This window comes from Alligator mississippiensis, chromosome 4, assembly GCF_030867095.1.
Source record: "Alligator mississippiensis isolate rAllMis1 chromosome 4, rAllMis1, whole genome shotgun sequence".
Lineage (NCBI taxonomy): Eukaryota > Metazoa > Chordata > Crocodylia > Alligatoridae > Alligator > Alligator mississippiensis.
Window position 1 is genome coordinate 9,760,439 of NC_081827.1, and position 17,380 is coordinate 9,777,818.

The following is a 17,380-nucleotide window of genomic DNA, read 5'->3' on the forward strand; positions in this document are numbered from 1 at the left end:
ATGTCTTTTGCTCTTAGAGAAGCACAGTAGCTGCAATATTCTGGCTGCCCTGGAGCACTCGGTGCTGGTAGGATGAAGACTGACATCCACGCTACATAGTAATACGGGCATCTCTGCCCCAACGCTGGCATCGGGATACAGTTGTGATTGGGACAAAAAGTGCCAGATACACTTGCATACAACCAGTTCTCTCCCAACTCCTTTCCAATATTTAATTCCCGAGTTAGCCTCAATGTAGAACTCCAGATGCCAAAAGTGCCATCGCCCTAGACCAGGAGCAGGCAATTATTTTGGGCAGAGGGCCGCTTCCTGAGTTTTGGCAAGCCATCAAGAGCCACATGACAGGCAGCCCAGGGCAGATTAATATTAATTTTCTAATTTTTTAGGGGCCCTGCGGGCTGGATAGAATGGCTTGGCAGGCCACATCTGGCCCGCGGGTGCATTTTGCCCACCCCTGCCCTAGACACTGTAAATCTATAAGAAGGAAACACAGGCCCATTTTGCAAAGGCTGGGAGCATTCCTGATTACGAACATCCCTTCAGGCTGCATTAGCTTTACATATTTACATACTACTGCAAAGATCTTGTCAGGGGTTTCGGGCTCTAAAGGCTGCTGTGGGAAGAAGCCACCCCGGAGAGAGAGACGTATATACAGGGAAATAAAAAAGCAAGCAAACCAAGGAATCATGCACATCAGCACAGAACAGAGGTCCCCCCCCTCCGTGGGAATAATTGCTGAATGGGGAGAGAAAGAGGGAGGATGATGGCCTGTTTGAAAGGTGACCAGGACCATAAGCATGGCTCACCCACCCGCGTCTGCATGCATGCTTCGGTCCTGGAAATACACTGGAAATACATTGGGGAAGCTGCTCCAGGCTTGTCCCCAGGGGTTTGTCTCAAGCACTTTGGAGATTGAGATCTCAAGAATGACCACAGAGGGCCACTCTTTGCTGGCATATTTTCAGGTCTTGGGTGTTCGTGTGGGCAGCATGTGAAAAGGGCATGCTCCAGTTTGCATACGTGTGTTAGCTTCTACCTCTGATCGAAAGCACAGCTACCTCCTGTAAAAAAGCACCGGGTTTTGCACCTCCATGCTCAAACCAGCCCTTGAGCAGGTCTGCTGGACACACCCAATGGGGCTATATTTTCAAAACTGACCACTGATTTTTGCCTAGGGTTATGAGGCATCTTAACGGGAGTCTGATTTTCAAAGGAGAGCTCTCAAGGTTTCTTGCATTGAACGCCTAAAATTTAGGAGAACCCACCTCAAATCATTTTAGGTAATTTTTACAATTCTTGGCAACTTTGTCTACTCGAGTAGCCAAATGTGAGCCTCTCTGCACCTGCTGGTAAAGGATGGGAACTTTTCAAGAAGACATAATGGAAGCAAGTGTTCACATCCCACTGAATTTAGGTGTTTAACTCCCTTAAACTACACAGAAAATCCCAGTCAAAGCACCTGAGCTGGACCCATGCTATTCCAAAGAATAAAGTGTTGCCACAGGATAGTGGTCTCTTGATGCTAGATTATTGCTGTGATAAAAGACTGATCAAAAAAAAATATATAGTGGCAACAGAGCCATTTACTCTCCAAGTGGCAGACAGTCATGGTATCACAACCCCTGAACTCCTGTGACTTACTTCTGCTACATAAAAAAGATTCATCTCATAGTTCTGGCACTGGGGGATTTTGTATCTGACAGATCAAGGAGAAGAAGAATATAATTTGCCCTCAACTCCATTGTTGAAGAGCCAATCAGTCTTTTCCCTGGAAAGACTTTATACATGGTTTAGCCAATCAGAATCAAGTTATGTATTAAAAATGAGGTTTTCAAAAGTAGGTGTGTAGTTGTATGATTCATACTTTAGGCCTTAAATATGTAGCATGATTTTCACAGATATTTTATTTTCCACTGGCTTCAGCAAACCCTTTCTTGAGTTGCTGATCACTTATTAACTCCTGAAGTCGTTACGAGTTGTCCGTTCTCACCAGCTCGCTGAGCAGGACGATAAGACTTGTGAGTAGTGCATAAAAATGTTGCATATTTAGTGCATAAAAATTATGAGATGACAGAAAAAAACTGTCCACTGGAGCTATCTGCCCAATCACCAAAATATTTTGATTTCTCATGGCATTGTCATTTGGCTGCTTCTTGTTATCATTCCTTGCTTCGGTATCTCAAAATGCACCATGGCCGTGGGCTCTCAAGGTGCACTGCTTCCCTTCTCTATGAAAGGAGGGCATCTTGGGAAAGCAATTGTGAACGGGGAGCTGAAGTGATTGAGGAACACGGCTGCAAAAAGCATCTGAACTACACCCCACATGAGACCCCGAGTTACCACCCAGATCAAAATATTTTGGTTATGGTCATAATTTTAGGGGGTTCAGATTTTTACCCAACATTTTAAATTCCCCCAGGGAAAAAAAAAAATAAAATCAAATGCCCTCTCATCCACTGTTAATGTCTTTAGATAATACCCAATTGCTTTGTGCACTTTTCACAATTTTACCCATCAGGAACAATCATTAGAGCCAAAAATTCGGATACCAGAGAGCACCAGACACCAGAGAGCACCTGCCTTCTTTAATGCTATTGAGATTGATTTTGTGTTTATATAATCACCTTCATTAGTCGGTAAAGATTAAAACCTGCTCTCCCGGGAGTACTAATAGCAAATAACAAGAGTTATGAGTCAAAGCTTGGGTTTTAATGGGAGACTTGATTATAAACAAGCCATTCACTCCTAGTTTTCTTTCCAATGTACACGCTGCATGAGTAATACTAAAATAATCTCATTTTGGTTGCAGGCAATACAGTTACGTGTTGTTCCAGAGAACTCCCTAATTTGCTTTCGACGAGCTGCCTGCTTCCCGATTGTACAAAAGGCAATAAAGTACTAGCTAGGCTGCATTGTGATGCCGAGGGAGAGGTGGTTTTGTAAAGATCCAGGGATTCACATCAGTTCACTCTGCAAGCCAGCTGCCAGCAGCAATCAGAACATGAGACATAGGTCTGGGGTGTCAGGAGCCCCTCTCATCCCTAATCTTGTCTGAGCCCTTTTATTTAGGAGTGACATGTGAAGAGTGATTGTGTTCAGACCCAGCACTGTCATAAAGTGTCACTGCTATGCTCTGTACCTGTGTAAAGTGTGCACAGCGTGGAGAAAAATCAGAATGGCAACACTTAAGGTCCACCTGGATAAATGCACGCAACTTCACAAGATATCAGGTAATAAGAAATCAAGTGCCGCGTATTTACTGATTGCTACCTGTAGAATAATAGAGATTAACAAAACCCATGTTGGGTCTCATTCTCTAGCACTGTATTATACTGCTTTAGCCATATAAAGAAGCCTTAAAACTAGTGAAAATTGGGACCCATTAAGGCTATGGGTAAACAGGTTGGGCCTAAAGTTTGTTTCACAGCGCAGGCTTTTGCGTTAGTCTCAAAAAGTAAAGTGGCTCAAAGTAGCCCATTGGTCTGAAATCAAGGGTTCACTGCATAACAGGCTCAGAGTCTTAAGAGTAAAGCTGAATGAAACCTCCAGAGGCCATCTAGGCCAACCCAAAGCAGAATCATCCCCATCCAGACTATCTCATACAACAGCTTGCCTCATTCAGTTTTAGGTTGTATCACATACCCCACCAACATAGATCCCAGGCTGTGACCTCCCTCAGTGTTTACATCCCAGTATTCCCTTACAACATGCCATATTTTGGAAATTAAGAGCAATGGGATCAAAGCAAAGTTCAGAGTAACATCACAAAAAATTCAGACTAATGATGAAATTGCTTGCTCATTATTGGCTTTTGGAAAGTCATGGGGAAAATCCCCAGCTATAACCTCAAAATACTTACACACATCATGAACTCTTTTGGTTTGGCATCCTAGGCTATTCTCATGGTGGTGTTTCCACCAATAACATTGGAGACTATAAGGTTAGTACCACGGTGTGCATTTACATGTTATGTTTACTGGAGAGCTGCCTGATTAGCTCTGCAGTATAGTCTCAGTGTCTACATGTGTGACCCTATTAGGCTGCAGGAAAATAATCAACTCCACTGTAGGTTAGTACTTGTAAATACCCAGCTCAACATGCTTTGGTCCTGAGTGCATGTGAAACCGCAAAGCCTAGGAGCAATAAATGTGCCGGAGTTTATTAACTTGCATTGCTTTCAAGTTTAGATGTACCCATTGGGGAGGAGATACTTATCCTACAGATACAGAAGACATAACAGTTAGCTGGGCTTCAAAATCTTTGCCTAAGGACGGTTGAATAGCTGATGCTGGACTAAATGACCCTTGAGACCTCTTCCAACCCTAAGACTTGGATGATACTTTTTGGTATCTCTGGTTTACTGCACACTATAAATATCATAACATCCAAGGCTTGAAATAAACTCTGGTGTGTCTACACATGCATATTTAATGCACATTAGCCTGATTTAAGGCACATTAAGGATGTGGGTCTACACGTGTGCGCCCTTAATGCGCCTTAAAAATGGCGATTTAAGATTATTCAAGCCTAAATTTGATACCTACATAAAGCAGGTATCAAATTTACGCGCGACTAGCTAGATCGCTTTAGTGAATGTATTGTTGCGCTAATGCACATTTAACATGGTATGTGTCCACTGACTTGGGACTAAGTTTAGTTTGGGGATGTGTCCATTGACTTGGGACTAAGTTTAGGCTGGGGGAGCAGGGGTGGGCTGCGGAGGGATGAACCTGGCTGATTCGGAGATTCAGCCGAATTGATTTGGGACAGTGATTCGAATCACCAAATCAAATCACTGCACCACGAATCGGCCAAATCCGAAGCGAATACTAGCCGCTTTGCACAGTCCTAGCAAACGTGCTTGCTGGGTTTTGTCATTAATGTGAGTAAGACTAGGCTGTAAGTCAAAGCTTGGGGAATAGCACAAGTGTGGCAAAGGTGGCCTTGCGGGTTCGAAAGCGGATATCTACAACCACGCTCCTTTTTAGCATGTTCCAGGGGTGCTGTCAGCCGGAGCACAGTATCTGTACAGCAGTACTGGGTGGAGCAACGTGGATGAAGGTTTTGAGTGGGGTTTGGACTAGATGATGTTTGAGGTCCCTTACAATTCTAGGACATCTTCTTTCCCTGTGATCTTGCTAACATAAAATATGTGGACAGGATGAAAAACCAATCTGGATATAAATCTAACTACTGAGTGCAGTCAACACTGTAATGAAAAATATTGATTGCAGTATTTGATTCCAAAGTATAAAACTACCTGTATATTATTCCCTTGGAATGAAGAAACTGTAGGCCACATATGATTTCAGCAGCATAGAACCTGCAAAATAAAAGCACACGGGTCAGAGCGGAGGTATCCAAACAGTAAGTCTTTGTCTTGTGCCAGCTCCACAGGTACTGTAAACTAACTTCAGGCCCATCAAATCAAAGAAGCATAGGCAGTATTTTCAAAGCCAACTATGGGTAAGTCTGCAGAGCACAGTGCATGCCTGCACAGGGATTCCCTGAGCTAGGTGTAAATAGGGTAGCTTATATATCAGCGTACCGGGTGCAAGGTAGTGACATGGAGCGATCCCTGACCTGGGCCTGCATGTGCTAGTTCTGAAACTGGAAGCAGAGCTTATCAACCTGGGTGTAGTGCGGTGCTAATGCTGCTATTCTGCTCCTGGTTTTGGAGCTCACATGCATAGAGCTAGCTTGGGACTCCCTGCATGGCACTGTACTCATAGGTCCTTACCTGGCACCTTAAGAAGACCATTCTCAAAATTTTTTAGACCTTGTTCCAACACATTTTTGTATTTAGATGAAAAAATCCTCCCGGTCCAAAGCACCGACACACAAATGCACCACTGCAAAATGGAGCTTCTTTGCCGAGGGGTGAATTCAACCAGAGGACCCTGTCCCCAGAGGGATACACAGCATCCTTTCACCAGATCGCCAACATGCTGCTCTTGAGTCTCAGTAATCAATGCTCACATTTTTTTTTTTTTTAACTCCAACAAATTAAACATTTGTTTAATTCCTTTTACTTAAATAAAAATGAATTCCTAAGGCCAATTCAATATTGACTTTTAAAATAGCTCTTGTTGGCACAGGGACTTAGAGAAACTTTCCTTTATTCTAATTCCCCCATTGATCCTAATCACGGCTAAATTCATTTCTAATTCTCACTAGGTATATTTACTTTTTATTTAAATTTGCCTTTCTTGCATTTGCTAGGATCAGATTTGCCTTTGTTTTGGGGGCTCAGTGAGGAAAATGAGATGCCTATGGCTTTCTTCAAACAATATTATTGCCCTGTGCGTGTCCTCCCAGGGTCTTAGTGTAAAGGAGCTTGGCTATCATGTACACAAGCATGGTAGAGCTAGAGCACTTTGACTGGAGTATGGCTGAGACCCCTCCGAAGAGACTTCTTTTGCAGCCTGGTATCTAAGGATCTGTCTGCAAGGATATGTCCACATGGCATGATGTAGCACAGGATAGCAATACCAGGGCTACCTCGGGTATCGTCACCTTGCCTTGGCCTATCTACCTCTCTCAGGACAGCAAATTAGCCTTGGTAATAAAACCCTTTGGTTTTATATAGCATTCTACATCTGTAACGCTCACAGAGCTAAATCCTTTTTTAATTTACATATGTAGCTATGTAGCCATGTCACTGCAGGTTACACCATACAATTTCATGGCATTTACTGAGCAGAAAGAATGATTTTCCCATGGCTTTTGTGGTTACGAATATGCAAACCATTAATGTGGTAAGCATGCATGTCATTTAGACTGGCTGCTTGTTTCCTTTTGTTATCCCAGCAAACTCATGATATTCAAGAATCAAGTTTGGGATACCAGTTTTTCCCGTGGTGAAATGGAATTGCTTTGTGCATGTGCCTGTCTGAAATAAAAACCTTCCCACTCTACAGCCTAATGGCAGGAGACCCTCGTTTTAGGTCCTTGGTTTCATATTCACTGGATAAAATGCAAGGAGAGCAGTAGGAACGTTTCCGTCCCATTGGGCTCTTTCCTTCCAGGGCAGCAGCCACATCACTGAGCCACACGACCTTGTATTTTATTCTTTTCCTCTTAGCCCCACATTTCTTGAATGCCCAGTGAGCCAGCTTCTGGAGGAGAGCTGGAGCGACTTCTGGGTAAAGCATAGATTGGGATCTGATGGTTAGAGCGCTTTGTTGGGAAGCCTGTATAGGGGGGCCTAGCACCCAGATCTACTCCACCCTGGAAAAGTGCCCCAGCTACTAAGCTACTGGGCTCAGGACGTGTCAGCACTCTCCTCTTCTGGTGTCCACTGCACACCAGTCATGGAAAAAAGTTGGCCAACCAAAAATCTGGGCTTGGCTTGGCCTGGCCTTACATGTAGGCCATATGCCTATTTCCTCCGGTAGCCCAGCAAGGCAACGCTGAATCTTCAACGGTGTGTCAGAGCCTAGATCTGCAGTTGTACAACTCCCAGTGCACCATGTGGGCAAGTAAAGTGAAACTGGCTTTGGCCCTCAGGGCTTTACAAAGAAAGGCAGTATATCCTCATCCCCATATTAGAGAGAAGGAAGCTGAAACTCAGGGAAGGAAAAGTGGGGTTTTTTTTTTCTCAAAGAGGAGAGACCAGTAGCAAGGAGAGGAATACATCCCACATCCTCTGAGACTCAAAAATTTCTATAGGAAGGTCAAATGACCCCGATCTTCCCATATGCATGTGACCATAAACAGAGGCACTGTCATTCTCTTACGTTGCTCTTGGGAGGTCAAACTTGTGACAGCTTTGGATGTGGAACATGAGGTCTCCTCCGTTCAGGTACTCCATTACAAAGAAGAGGTTTTCCTAGAAAATGATAAAGGACTAGCATTAGGGATGGGGAGGAAAAATGATCCAGAAGGAAAAGTAACAACAGAAAAGAAAAGAAAGCAGGAGATGGCACGAGGTTAGTTGTTTTGAAGAAAATTCTTCCATGTTCTTCACCTTTTGTCTTGACCTCAGCCTTGACTCTAACTGCCTTGATTTACTTGGTTAATAGTAGCTCAACACATAATCAGAGGAAAATCTACTTCTTTATAAAGTCTTTTTCATCATGAGGTCTCAAAGTATTTTAAATGAGATTAGCTTCCTTTTCTTTCTATTGTATATATGTGGAAACTAAAACACGGAGAGGTAAAATGACTTGCAAATGCTTCGCAGCACGCTAGAGCAGGAAATAGAGACCCAAATCTCCCGAGTGCCAGTGCACTGGACCTGGACAGTCTTGTGGGCACTTGTGCATGTTATTTCATCTGTGTCCAACACAAAAGACTGCCTGGTACTGCAAGGAGCTAAATGCAATGATGCCAATCAAGCAGAACACTTAGGCAGGTGCTTTATTTTATGCATATGAGCATTCCCATCGATGCAGCCATATTTAGGCCACTATAGGGAAGACATTATTATTATGATAATTATTATAATGATGATGACAATGATAATTAGTATACACCCAAACTGCTCACACTTCAGGGGGCCCACTGCTCAAATCCTGCCATTGAACCCCACAGGAAGAGAACAAAATCATCTGATACAAAGTTTGACACTTCCCACCACATCATGGCCTGCTAATACGAGGAAGGATCCTGCAGTTACCAGGATGTATCTACAACTAAAAACTAGGAAATTAATATTAGGTCCTAGCAGTAGCAGATCTGGGAATGGGGAAAGGAGAATGCGTCTCCTCCCCTCCCCACTTTGGCTGTATGGTACATGCAGCGAACCCCGAGCTCACTAGTGGATCAGGTCAGGGTCTGGCGGGAGCCCCTGCATTCACGTGGCTCTGGAGCCCAGAGGCGATTTCCTCTCCTTCCCCCTCCCCACTCACCCCTGGGCTCTGGTACTGTGTGAAAGCAGGGGATCCACCCAGACCCCGGGCAGTGAGCTCACATACAGCACAGACAAATGGGGTGCCACAGTCTTTCTGCATCTGCCCAAGGGAAATAATGAAATAATTACCAGGAGGGTAAAGGGGGCACGGATTTACTGGGCATCAGCTGCCCTGAGATATCCCAAGATACATAACAGTTAATCCATGGCAGCTCACCTCTCTTTCCCAAAGGACTAACTATCACGGTTGAACTTGCATGCATTGCAAAGGGAGCGTCTGCACATGAGCAACTACCATGAAGCTCTTGTCATGCACAAAGCCCCACCTCCTCTTACTGCCCATATTTTTTAGCGCTCCTCTTCACCGCTAGCATGTGTCAAGGTCTGACTGCAGCTCATGCAGATGGACCCAAGCCGGCTTTAAACTCGCCAGATCTAGGAGCCACGTCATTACCTAAAAGCTGGGTAAATCACATTGACCCAGGCAGCTACCCACTAAGCTCTGTGCAACCACCACTATGCTTTTATCCCTGTGGATAATAATTTGTGGTTGTGGGACAGGGTTACTTGTGCAGTTCTAGTAATAGGTTCAACAAGGATTTGCTTGGGATGGTTTGGATAAGGACGATCCTGTGTCAGATAGGGTCTCCAGAGGTCCCTGCCAGCCCCGCTTTTCTACGATACCACAGCTGAGCTGGCACATCTAAATCCAGCTCGGCTACATCCAGACTTGAGCTGCAGCATGTCTATCTCTTTAGACATGAGTTTGACTCTCAAACACGCTGTGCTCTCGGCATCTCCCATATATCCCAGAATCCGTGTACAGTAATTTATAGGACAGTGGCACATGAAGCCCTCCATTATGATCAAGGCCCAGTCTGTGCTAGGTTCAGAGATGAGAAACACTGTGACCCGCACAGGTTACTATCTAAAGAGACAAAAGGGAGGAGGGGAAATGCAGGTGCACTGATTTACCCGGCGGCACTATTGGTGGCACAGCCAGGAATATGGCACAGATCTCCGAGTGCGCAGCACTTTTAAAGGTTATGCTTGCTGAAAATCAGGAAGGTACCTAAGGGATAGTTTTCATAGGAACTTGAGTAACACAGAAGCACAAATCCCATTGAAAAATGAGTGGTATTTTGGCTCCTAAATCACCTAGGTGCTTTTTAAAATAACACCCTAACAGCTTGTCTGTGTAGGAAGCTTGAGATTAGACAAAGTGTAAATGCAATGCTGCGTTCCCGAATAATTCTGCGTGCAGATCTGCTTCTTCGGGAGCGCGAGTGTTTTCTGCTTTAGTTTGATCTGCTTCCAAACAAGATTGAGTTAATTTTGAGAGAGATGAATTCTTATTCCAAGATAAGAGTGTCCACGTGTGGAGGAGTATGATATGCTTGGGCTTCTATATTTAAAAATCTCAGCTCCACACATCAAGCTGTGCATAAAGCAAATGGCACGCAGAATTCTTCAGTGGAAACATCCCTCCATTCTTTACCTCCCTCAGATTATTCATCTCCTGGGTACGCAAGAGTTTAGGAATTATCTTCCTTCTGTCTCGGTTACTGCCCATAATAATTTTGTTGGAGAAGATGCTCCTTTAATTTGGGCTTTGTTTTTCATAGTTTTCAACGGTTAAAGCTTTTTTACCCAGACCCTTTAATACAAGCCTCTCTGGCAGCCAGCCAAGAGCTGATGAGAAAAAAAAAATGGTGTTTATTCTTTTCAAATAACAGCTGTTCTGCACTAATTTGTGCAATTTCTATAGCCAGATCCTTTTAATTACAGCGCTCTTATTTAATTGAAAATCTGGCTGGAAACCACACCTGTCATCTTGACAAGCACTGGGCCAGATCCTGCGCTCTGTGAAGTTCATAAAACTTCTGCAGCTGATGCCGAGTGACTGAAGCAGTGAGTCCTAAGTGCCTGAGCCTGGTGGTGCTTACCCTCTGAACGTCTGTACGGTCTGTGCTTCTGAACCGCCTGCCTAAATACATGGCGTTGGCTCCTGCAGTCCTAATTCAGACAAGAATTACTACAGCAACATGGGTGCTGGGAGGTTTGCTTAGGCCAGATCTGTGAGACGATTATACGAGCTATAGCAACCACTTAGATGTACTGTGTTTGGCAAATCTAAGCATCGTATGTAGCACCACCCTGAGGAGTCCATTCTGGGATCCCTATAGCTTCCTATGGGCGAGCAATCGCAGTAGCATCAACAACACAGCATGGCCCACAGAGAGGGGTTACTTAAGATGACCCCCTAAGATGAGCAGCTGGATGACATCAAGCAAAGGAAAATACCACTGATGATCTGAGAGAGCTTCCTAAGCGAGGTCCATCAAGCTGTAGACCAGCCTCAAAAGGGAAGTGGAGTAAACCCGGACAATTGAATCCTTTTAAAATGCAACTGGTTGCCTTGGTCCAAGTGGTGAATATTTAAATGGAGAATTGTGCTTTCAGGGTTCCTGGCTCTGACACAAGCCTCCTCTCGTGGCCTGGGAGGGCTGGTTGACTTCCCCCAAAGTCTCAACCAATGTGAGGGTCTCGGGGATAGCTGGTGGCTCCCATCATACTTGATGGAAGTTAAAGGACCTGTTGGGAGGTGAAGCTGACAGTAGTATATGTACAGCTAGAAGAAGAATAACTACATTATAATGCTCTGGTAAAAAGCAAATAAAGGAGCGGTGCTACCTACGCTGAGCCCTGCCAGGAAGCACCAGGCTTCGTTTCGAGGGCCAGTAATCTGCTGCTGGCCTCTATCAGCAGGGAAATGGCTCCTCCACCTCGACAGCTTCTTTGTCTAAGTAGTATTGGATGTGAGCTGAGATGCATGTGGTCTGGACAGGGAGTAAGCCATCAGACACCCCTGCTTACTCCTACGTCCCCTGACCTGGATTATTCAAGTAGGATTACAAAGCAATTCTTTCTCCTTCCCTTTGGCATGCCCTCAAAATTGAGTCCAATGTTTGCAGTGTCCTAGGAACGTGGAAACTGGGAACCATTCAAGCCTGCACATCCCCCTGTTTACTGCCGTTTATTTTCCAGTAGCTTTTTCCCATTCCCAGCATAGGGAATACCCCAATTACCCCCAATACCCTAATTACCCCAATGCCGTCAGTCATTTTTAACCGGGCCCACTATTACTATCCCAGGACAGAGAACTGTGCCACTCGGTGCTAGACATCATTTGCGACATATTGAGCCTTAAGGACCTCAGCACTGAGAAGACAGATAACATTCATCATAGTATCATAGTAGCCAGGGTCAGGAGGGACCTGAACAGGTCATCTAGCCTGACCCCCTGCCACAGGCAGGAATGGATGCTGGGTTCACAAGACCCCAGACAGGTGATCATCCACCTCCTCTTGAATTTGCCCAAGGTAGGGGCGAGGACCACCTCCCTGAGTAGTTGGTTCCAGATTTTGGCCACCCTAACTGTAAAATATTGCCTTCTGATCTCTAACCTAAACTTATTCTCCATCACACACAGGACATAATGGCAAACATGTATTAATTCGCATGTTGGCTTTCTATTTGGGTTTGATCTTGTGAAGTGCTGCAGGACTGATTTCAGCAGGAGCCAGGGGCACGCGTGATCTGGCACAATCGACCCCAAATGCTTTGAGCAACATGACACCAACTCTGTGGTGCCACATGCTACTCTGCCCACCTTCTCTGGGGACGGCAGACAAGGAGTTAAGCCAACCTGCTCCAGTTTTGCATGCAACTGCAGTGAGAATGAATAGTTGCTATCAGCGAGGCTTCTGCCTTTACAAACAGTAAGTATAAAGCAGGGTAGCATTTAAATGGGCCTCTTGAAGGTGCATCCTAGCTAATAGGCTCTTAAATCCTGTAACCAGCTGGAAACACTCCAAAGTACTTTCCATGGGTTCATTTTTCCTTTCCATTTTATAAGTGTTGCATACGTACAAATGTACAATTTCATGGCATTTACTGAGCAGAAAGAATGCTTTTTCCCCTGGCTTTTGTTGTTGCAAATATCCAAGCCATTAATGTGGTAGGCATGCATGTCATTTAGACTGCCTGCTTGTTTCCTTTGTTATCTCAGCAAACTCATGGTAGTCAAGGGTTAGATATTTAGGGTCAGATCCCAAGTTAATATTAACGAATGCATCTTAACAATTGAACTGGGGAGATTATTAGCAGAAGGCTATCTGGCCTTCCACCTAATCGAATATTTATAGGCCATATATCTGGGATGGTGAGACTGAGCTTATAAATCCTTTACTCGTGTAAGGAGGAGTGCGTGAATCTCATGGACTTCATTAGGCCTGCTCATAGGATTAAAGGTTTGTATAGGAATGTGCCCCCGTGCCCCTTTTACTGGGCCGTTACACAAGGATAAGAGGATACCATTTGCATTTGAAGCATCGTTGCTAAAGATAAAAACGACTGACAGTTTAATTTTGTTCTTCACTCCTAAAGAATGTTTTCCCTTGTGTAATATCTACCTATTCTCTAGAGATGGCAGCATTTCCTACAGCTGCCGGCCAATTCAATTCAGTCCTGATTTCACAATTAGCTTGCTATTCTCATTCTTGCACTTCCAGCATCTTTTACTGCATATTGAACAACCTGATTCTGGATGCTTTGGCTTTTTTGCAAGCCCATCTGCTTGATTTAAAGCCTTGAAAACTGTGTACAAAGGTGCAGATGCAGAGTACTGTATCTCTATGCAGTAACAAACTCCAGAGATACTGAAACTCAGCAAAGGACTGCAAAAAGCTTATTGCATCGCTGAAATCTCACTTAGGACTTCAAAGCAGGGCTCTGTGTGGCGTCGCTGACCCGCCCCATGCTCCAAGGTGAGGGATCTGTTCTGGCTGCTACATATCAAGCTGCAGTTTTTAAGAGACTAAGTGTCTTAGGGTTGGTTGAAAACGTTGTCAACATTTTCTGGATGGAAACTTGCTTTTTTGATCAAACAAAAATGTTCTTTTGCTCAAAAAAATTCCATTTTTTGTTTGGAAATTCTTAAAAAAAAAAAAAAAAAATTAGTTTCTCCGGAGCTGCAGAATATTTTTTGACTGAAAACAAACACTAAATTGGTTTTGGTTCTTTTTTTTTTTTTTATTTTTTGGACCAAAAAACTCAACATTTCCTGCAAGAGAGATGTTTTGATCAGCTCCCATCAGATATGCGGCCCTTTTTAAAAATCCCAGAGCTAGTTTTTCAGCTGTGTAAATACAATTGTTTTTGAATAGAGTTGGACCATGGATAGTCCACAGGGTGAGGCACATTTACACAAAGACTATTTTTCTATGTTGCTCTAATTCAGGGGTTCTCAATCAGGGTGCTGTAGCACCCACGGGTGCCTTGAGATCCTTTCAAGGGTGCTGCAAGAGTACCACATAATGTTAGCACTGTTAGACGTGCAAACGAGATTCACGAGATAAACTCAGACATTTCAGGGAGGAATCCCCAGTGTTAAAAACACTCTGCCCTGCTGTGGTCCTTTGCAACAGAAGAATTGCTCTATTATTTTCTTTAGTCAAAGAAACTGCGGGCACGTTTACATATTCATTAATGTGCTGTAGTTACTACACATTTAGTTTAGTACTTGGATAACCAAATATTAAATCAATGTACAGTAACTTGTGCTATTGTGCAGTAGCACTGGTGCACGGGTTTTTAGTGATGCTTACTGTGCAGTAGCCTAATACTACTGTGCAGTAACATATTAGCACGATTTTTGCCCGGCATGCTACTGCCCAGTGTTATTAGGCTACGGCGCAGTTAGCATCTTCTGCACACGTGCCCTGTTTAAACTAAAAGCTGGCATTTCTCAAGGGGTGCTTCAAATCGAACAAGTGGTGCCTCAAGTCTGAAAAGGTTGAGAACCGCTGCTCTAATAACTCCTGACACAAACGAGCCTGCTCATTTCCTCCCTTGCTTCTCTTACCCCACGGAGGGAGAACTGTGCCTACTGCATGTACTGACATCGTGTGAGTAATGACTTTTTAATAAGGACTATATATTATTGATACTATAATGAGAGGTTGAAGCTTCTCTGAGAGAAGCTTTGTCCATCAAAGAGTCCTTGGGAACACTTTGCAGATGTCTTTATTTCGACAAAGCTAGGCCCTAGGAGCAGTGGCTCCCAACTTCTGGCTCAGCTGGGAAGTTCAGCATCAAAGCTCCACACAGAAAAATGGGGAGCTGGTAATCTGGAGGACCTCCAAGCACCGAATGTCATGCTTACACTGCTCAGAAGCCTGGGCTCCAGGGCATCCAGTCTGTGCCAAAGAGGCATCACTCCCAGGTGAGGCTCGGTAAGGAATAGTCAACAGTTTTGATGGTCATTTCCAACACACATGCAACCGCATTTGGGACTCCTGAAATCCCCTGTGGACCAGAATGACCCTTGTGCACCAAACACAAATTAAGCTAGTCTCCTGAACAAGTTACTGCAGCTACTGATTTGCCCCTAACCTGCACATTTTACAGGCCCATATGCTATTCTATCCCAATTTTAAAGTCCTTTCCAAAACCTCAAAGTCAACATTTTTCAAATTTCTAAATGTAGAAATTAGGAATTAAAATTAAGAAGCCAAAATCAGAACACACTATGAAAAATAACATAAAAGGGGTGTAGGTTGTAGCCGTGTTGGTCTAAGGACGTGGGCAGACAAGGATCTTTGGGTCAATCCGGATTGACCCGAAGAACCTCGTCTGCCCACTCTTTTCAGCCACTTCTGGAGTGGTCAGAGATACTATTTTTTTCAAAGTGTTCAAAATGTTGACTTATTAAAAGGCTAGGTTTTTTTTAAAAACGATTTTTAAATTTGGAAAAAGAGGGAAAATTAATTGTGTGAAGTTGCTCCCTCTCTTTTCCATTAAGTTGATCACTGGAACCGGCCTGTTTCTTAGCTGGAATTGTAGTTTCTCTAACCACTGAACTGACAATAGCTTAGCAAGACCTAGGAAAAACATTCGCAAATCATTGGAAAGACTTTCACTGATTTCAGTGGTTTTCACATACATATTGTTTGTGGCTGATCCTGCACGCCCATACTTGTTTATCTTTCCTCATATGAGCAATCAGAAAGACTACTCATGTGAGTAATATTAAGCATTTGGGGCTTGATTCTGTACTTTTCAAGACAACAGGCATTAGTTTTTCCATTACATATCCCAGCCGAAAGATCAATCCCCTGTTTACAGGACTGGACGAAAGTGTACAGTGCAGTGACAAAAAAATCTAGCCTACTACTGTCAGTAAAACTGGTGGAAAATATGAATCTCCAATACAATTGTTCAATGTGTGTGTCTGGGGGTGGGGTTGTCCTGAATCAGGATGAAAGTAGGTATATCAAAATTGTCTGTGGATCACTATATTCCAAAAAAAGTCTGATTTAGCAGTGGTGAAACATTCCTGTTAGGTATTTTCAATATAAATGAAATATTTCAACATCCTCAAATTACAGTGCTCCATTTCAGAGGACTAAGCTAACCTAAGACATTGCATTTGGAGGCAGTTCGACATTACCGAGCATTTCCTGAAAGTGTCACATTGCCTTCTGGATGCTGTCATTTGGAAGCTTGAATTTTTTGTCCTATATGTACAAAGATTTCTGGGTAGCTTAGGGTTACCATGTCTGTGTTTGCCTGGACGTCCTCTATTTTGGCCCTCTTTCCTCGTGTCCTGTGGGTCAGCAGTGAGGGGCACCGGCAGGATTGGGGGGCAGGGGGCTGTGGGTTGGCAGTGAGGGGCAATGGTAGGGTTGGGGGGGCAGAGGGCTGCGGGTTGGGAGTGAGGGGCAATGGCAGGGTCGAGGGGCAGGGGGCTGTGGGTTGGGAGCAAGGGGCAATTGCAGGGTTGGAGGGACAGGGGGCTGTGGCTTGGGAGTTGAGGGGCAATGGCAGGGTTGTGGGGCATGGGGCTGTGGGTTGGGAGTGAGGAGCAATAGCAGGGTTGAGGGGCAGAGGGCTGTGGGTTGGGAGCAAGGGGCAATGGCAGGGTTGGGGGGCAGGGGCAATGGCAGGGTTTGGGGGGCAGGGGGCTGCAGGTTGGGAGCAAGGGGAAATGGCAGGGTTGGGAGGGCAGAGGGCTGTGGGTTGGCAGCGAGGGGCAATGCCAGGGTTGGGGGGCAGGGGCAATGGCAGGGTTTGGGGGGCAGGGGGCTGCGGGTTGAGAGCAAGGGGCAATGGCAGGGTTGGGAGGGCAGGGGGCTGGGGTTGGGAGTGAGGGGCAATGGCAGGGTTGGGGTAGGAGGCTGCGGGTTGGGAGTGAGGGGCAATGGCAGGGTTGCAGGGCAGGGGCTGTGGGTTGGGAGTGAGGGGCAATGACAGGGTTGTGGGGCAGGGGGCTCTGGGTTGGGAATGAAGCGCAATGGCAGGGTTGGGGGGCATGGGGCTGCGGGTTGGGAGTGAGGGGCAATGGCAGGGTTGTGGGGCAGGGGGCTCTGGGTTGGGAGTGAGGGGCAATGGCAGGGTTGGGGGGGCAGGGGGCTGCAGCTTGGGAGCGAGGGGCAATGGCAGGGTTGGGTGTCGGGGCTGTGG

At 45.0% G+C, this 17,380-nt stretch overlaps 1 protein-coding gene across 1 annotated transcript in view; it reads right to left on the minus strand.

Moving 5' to 3' along the window:
• PRKCQ (protein kinase C theta) overlaps positions 1–17,380 on the minus strand; it is a 98,095-nt gene that overhangs the window by 18,002 nt on the left and 62,713 nt on the right. The window contains exons 15-16 of the mRNA XM_019487590.2: positions 7,740–7,831; positions 5,261–5,323 (exon numbers count right to left, since the gene is read on the minus strand). Coding sequence (XP_019343135.1) covers positions 5,261–5,323; positions 7,740–7,831 — 155 coding nt within the window. The remainder of the gene's footprint in view (positions 1–5,260; positions 5,324–7,739; positions 7,832–17,380) is intronic.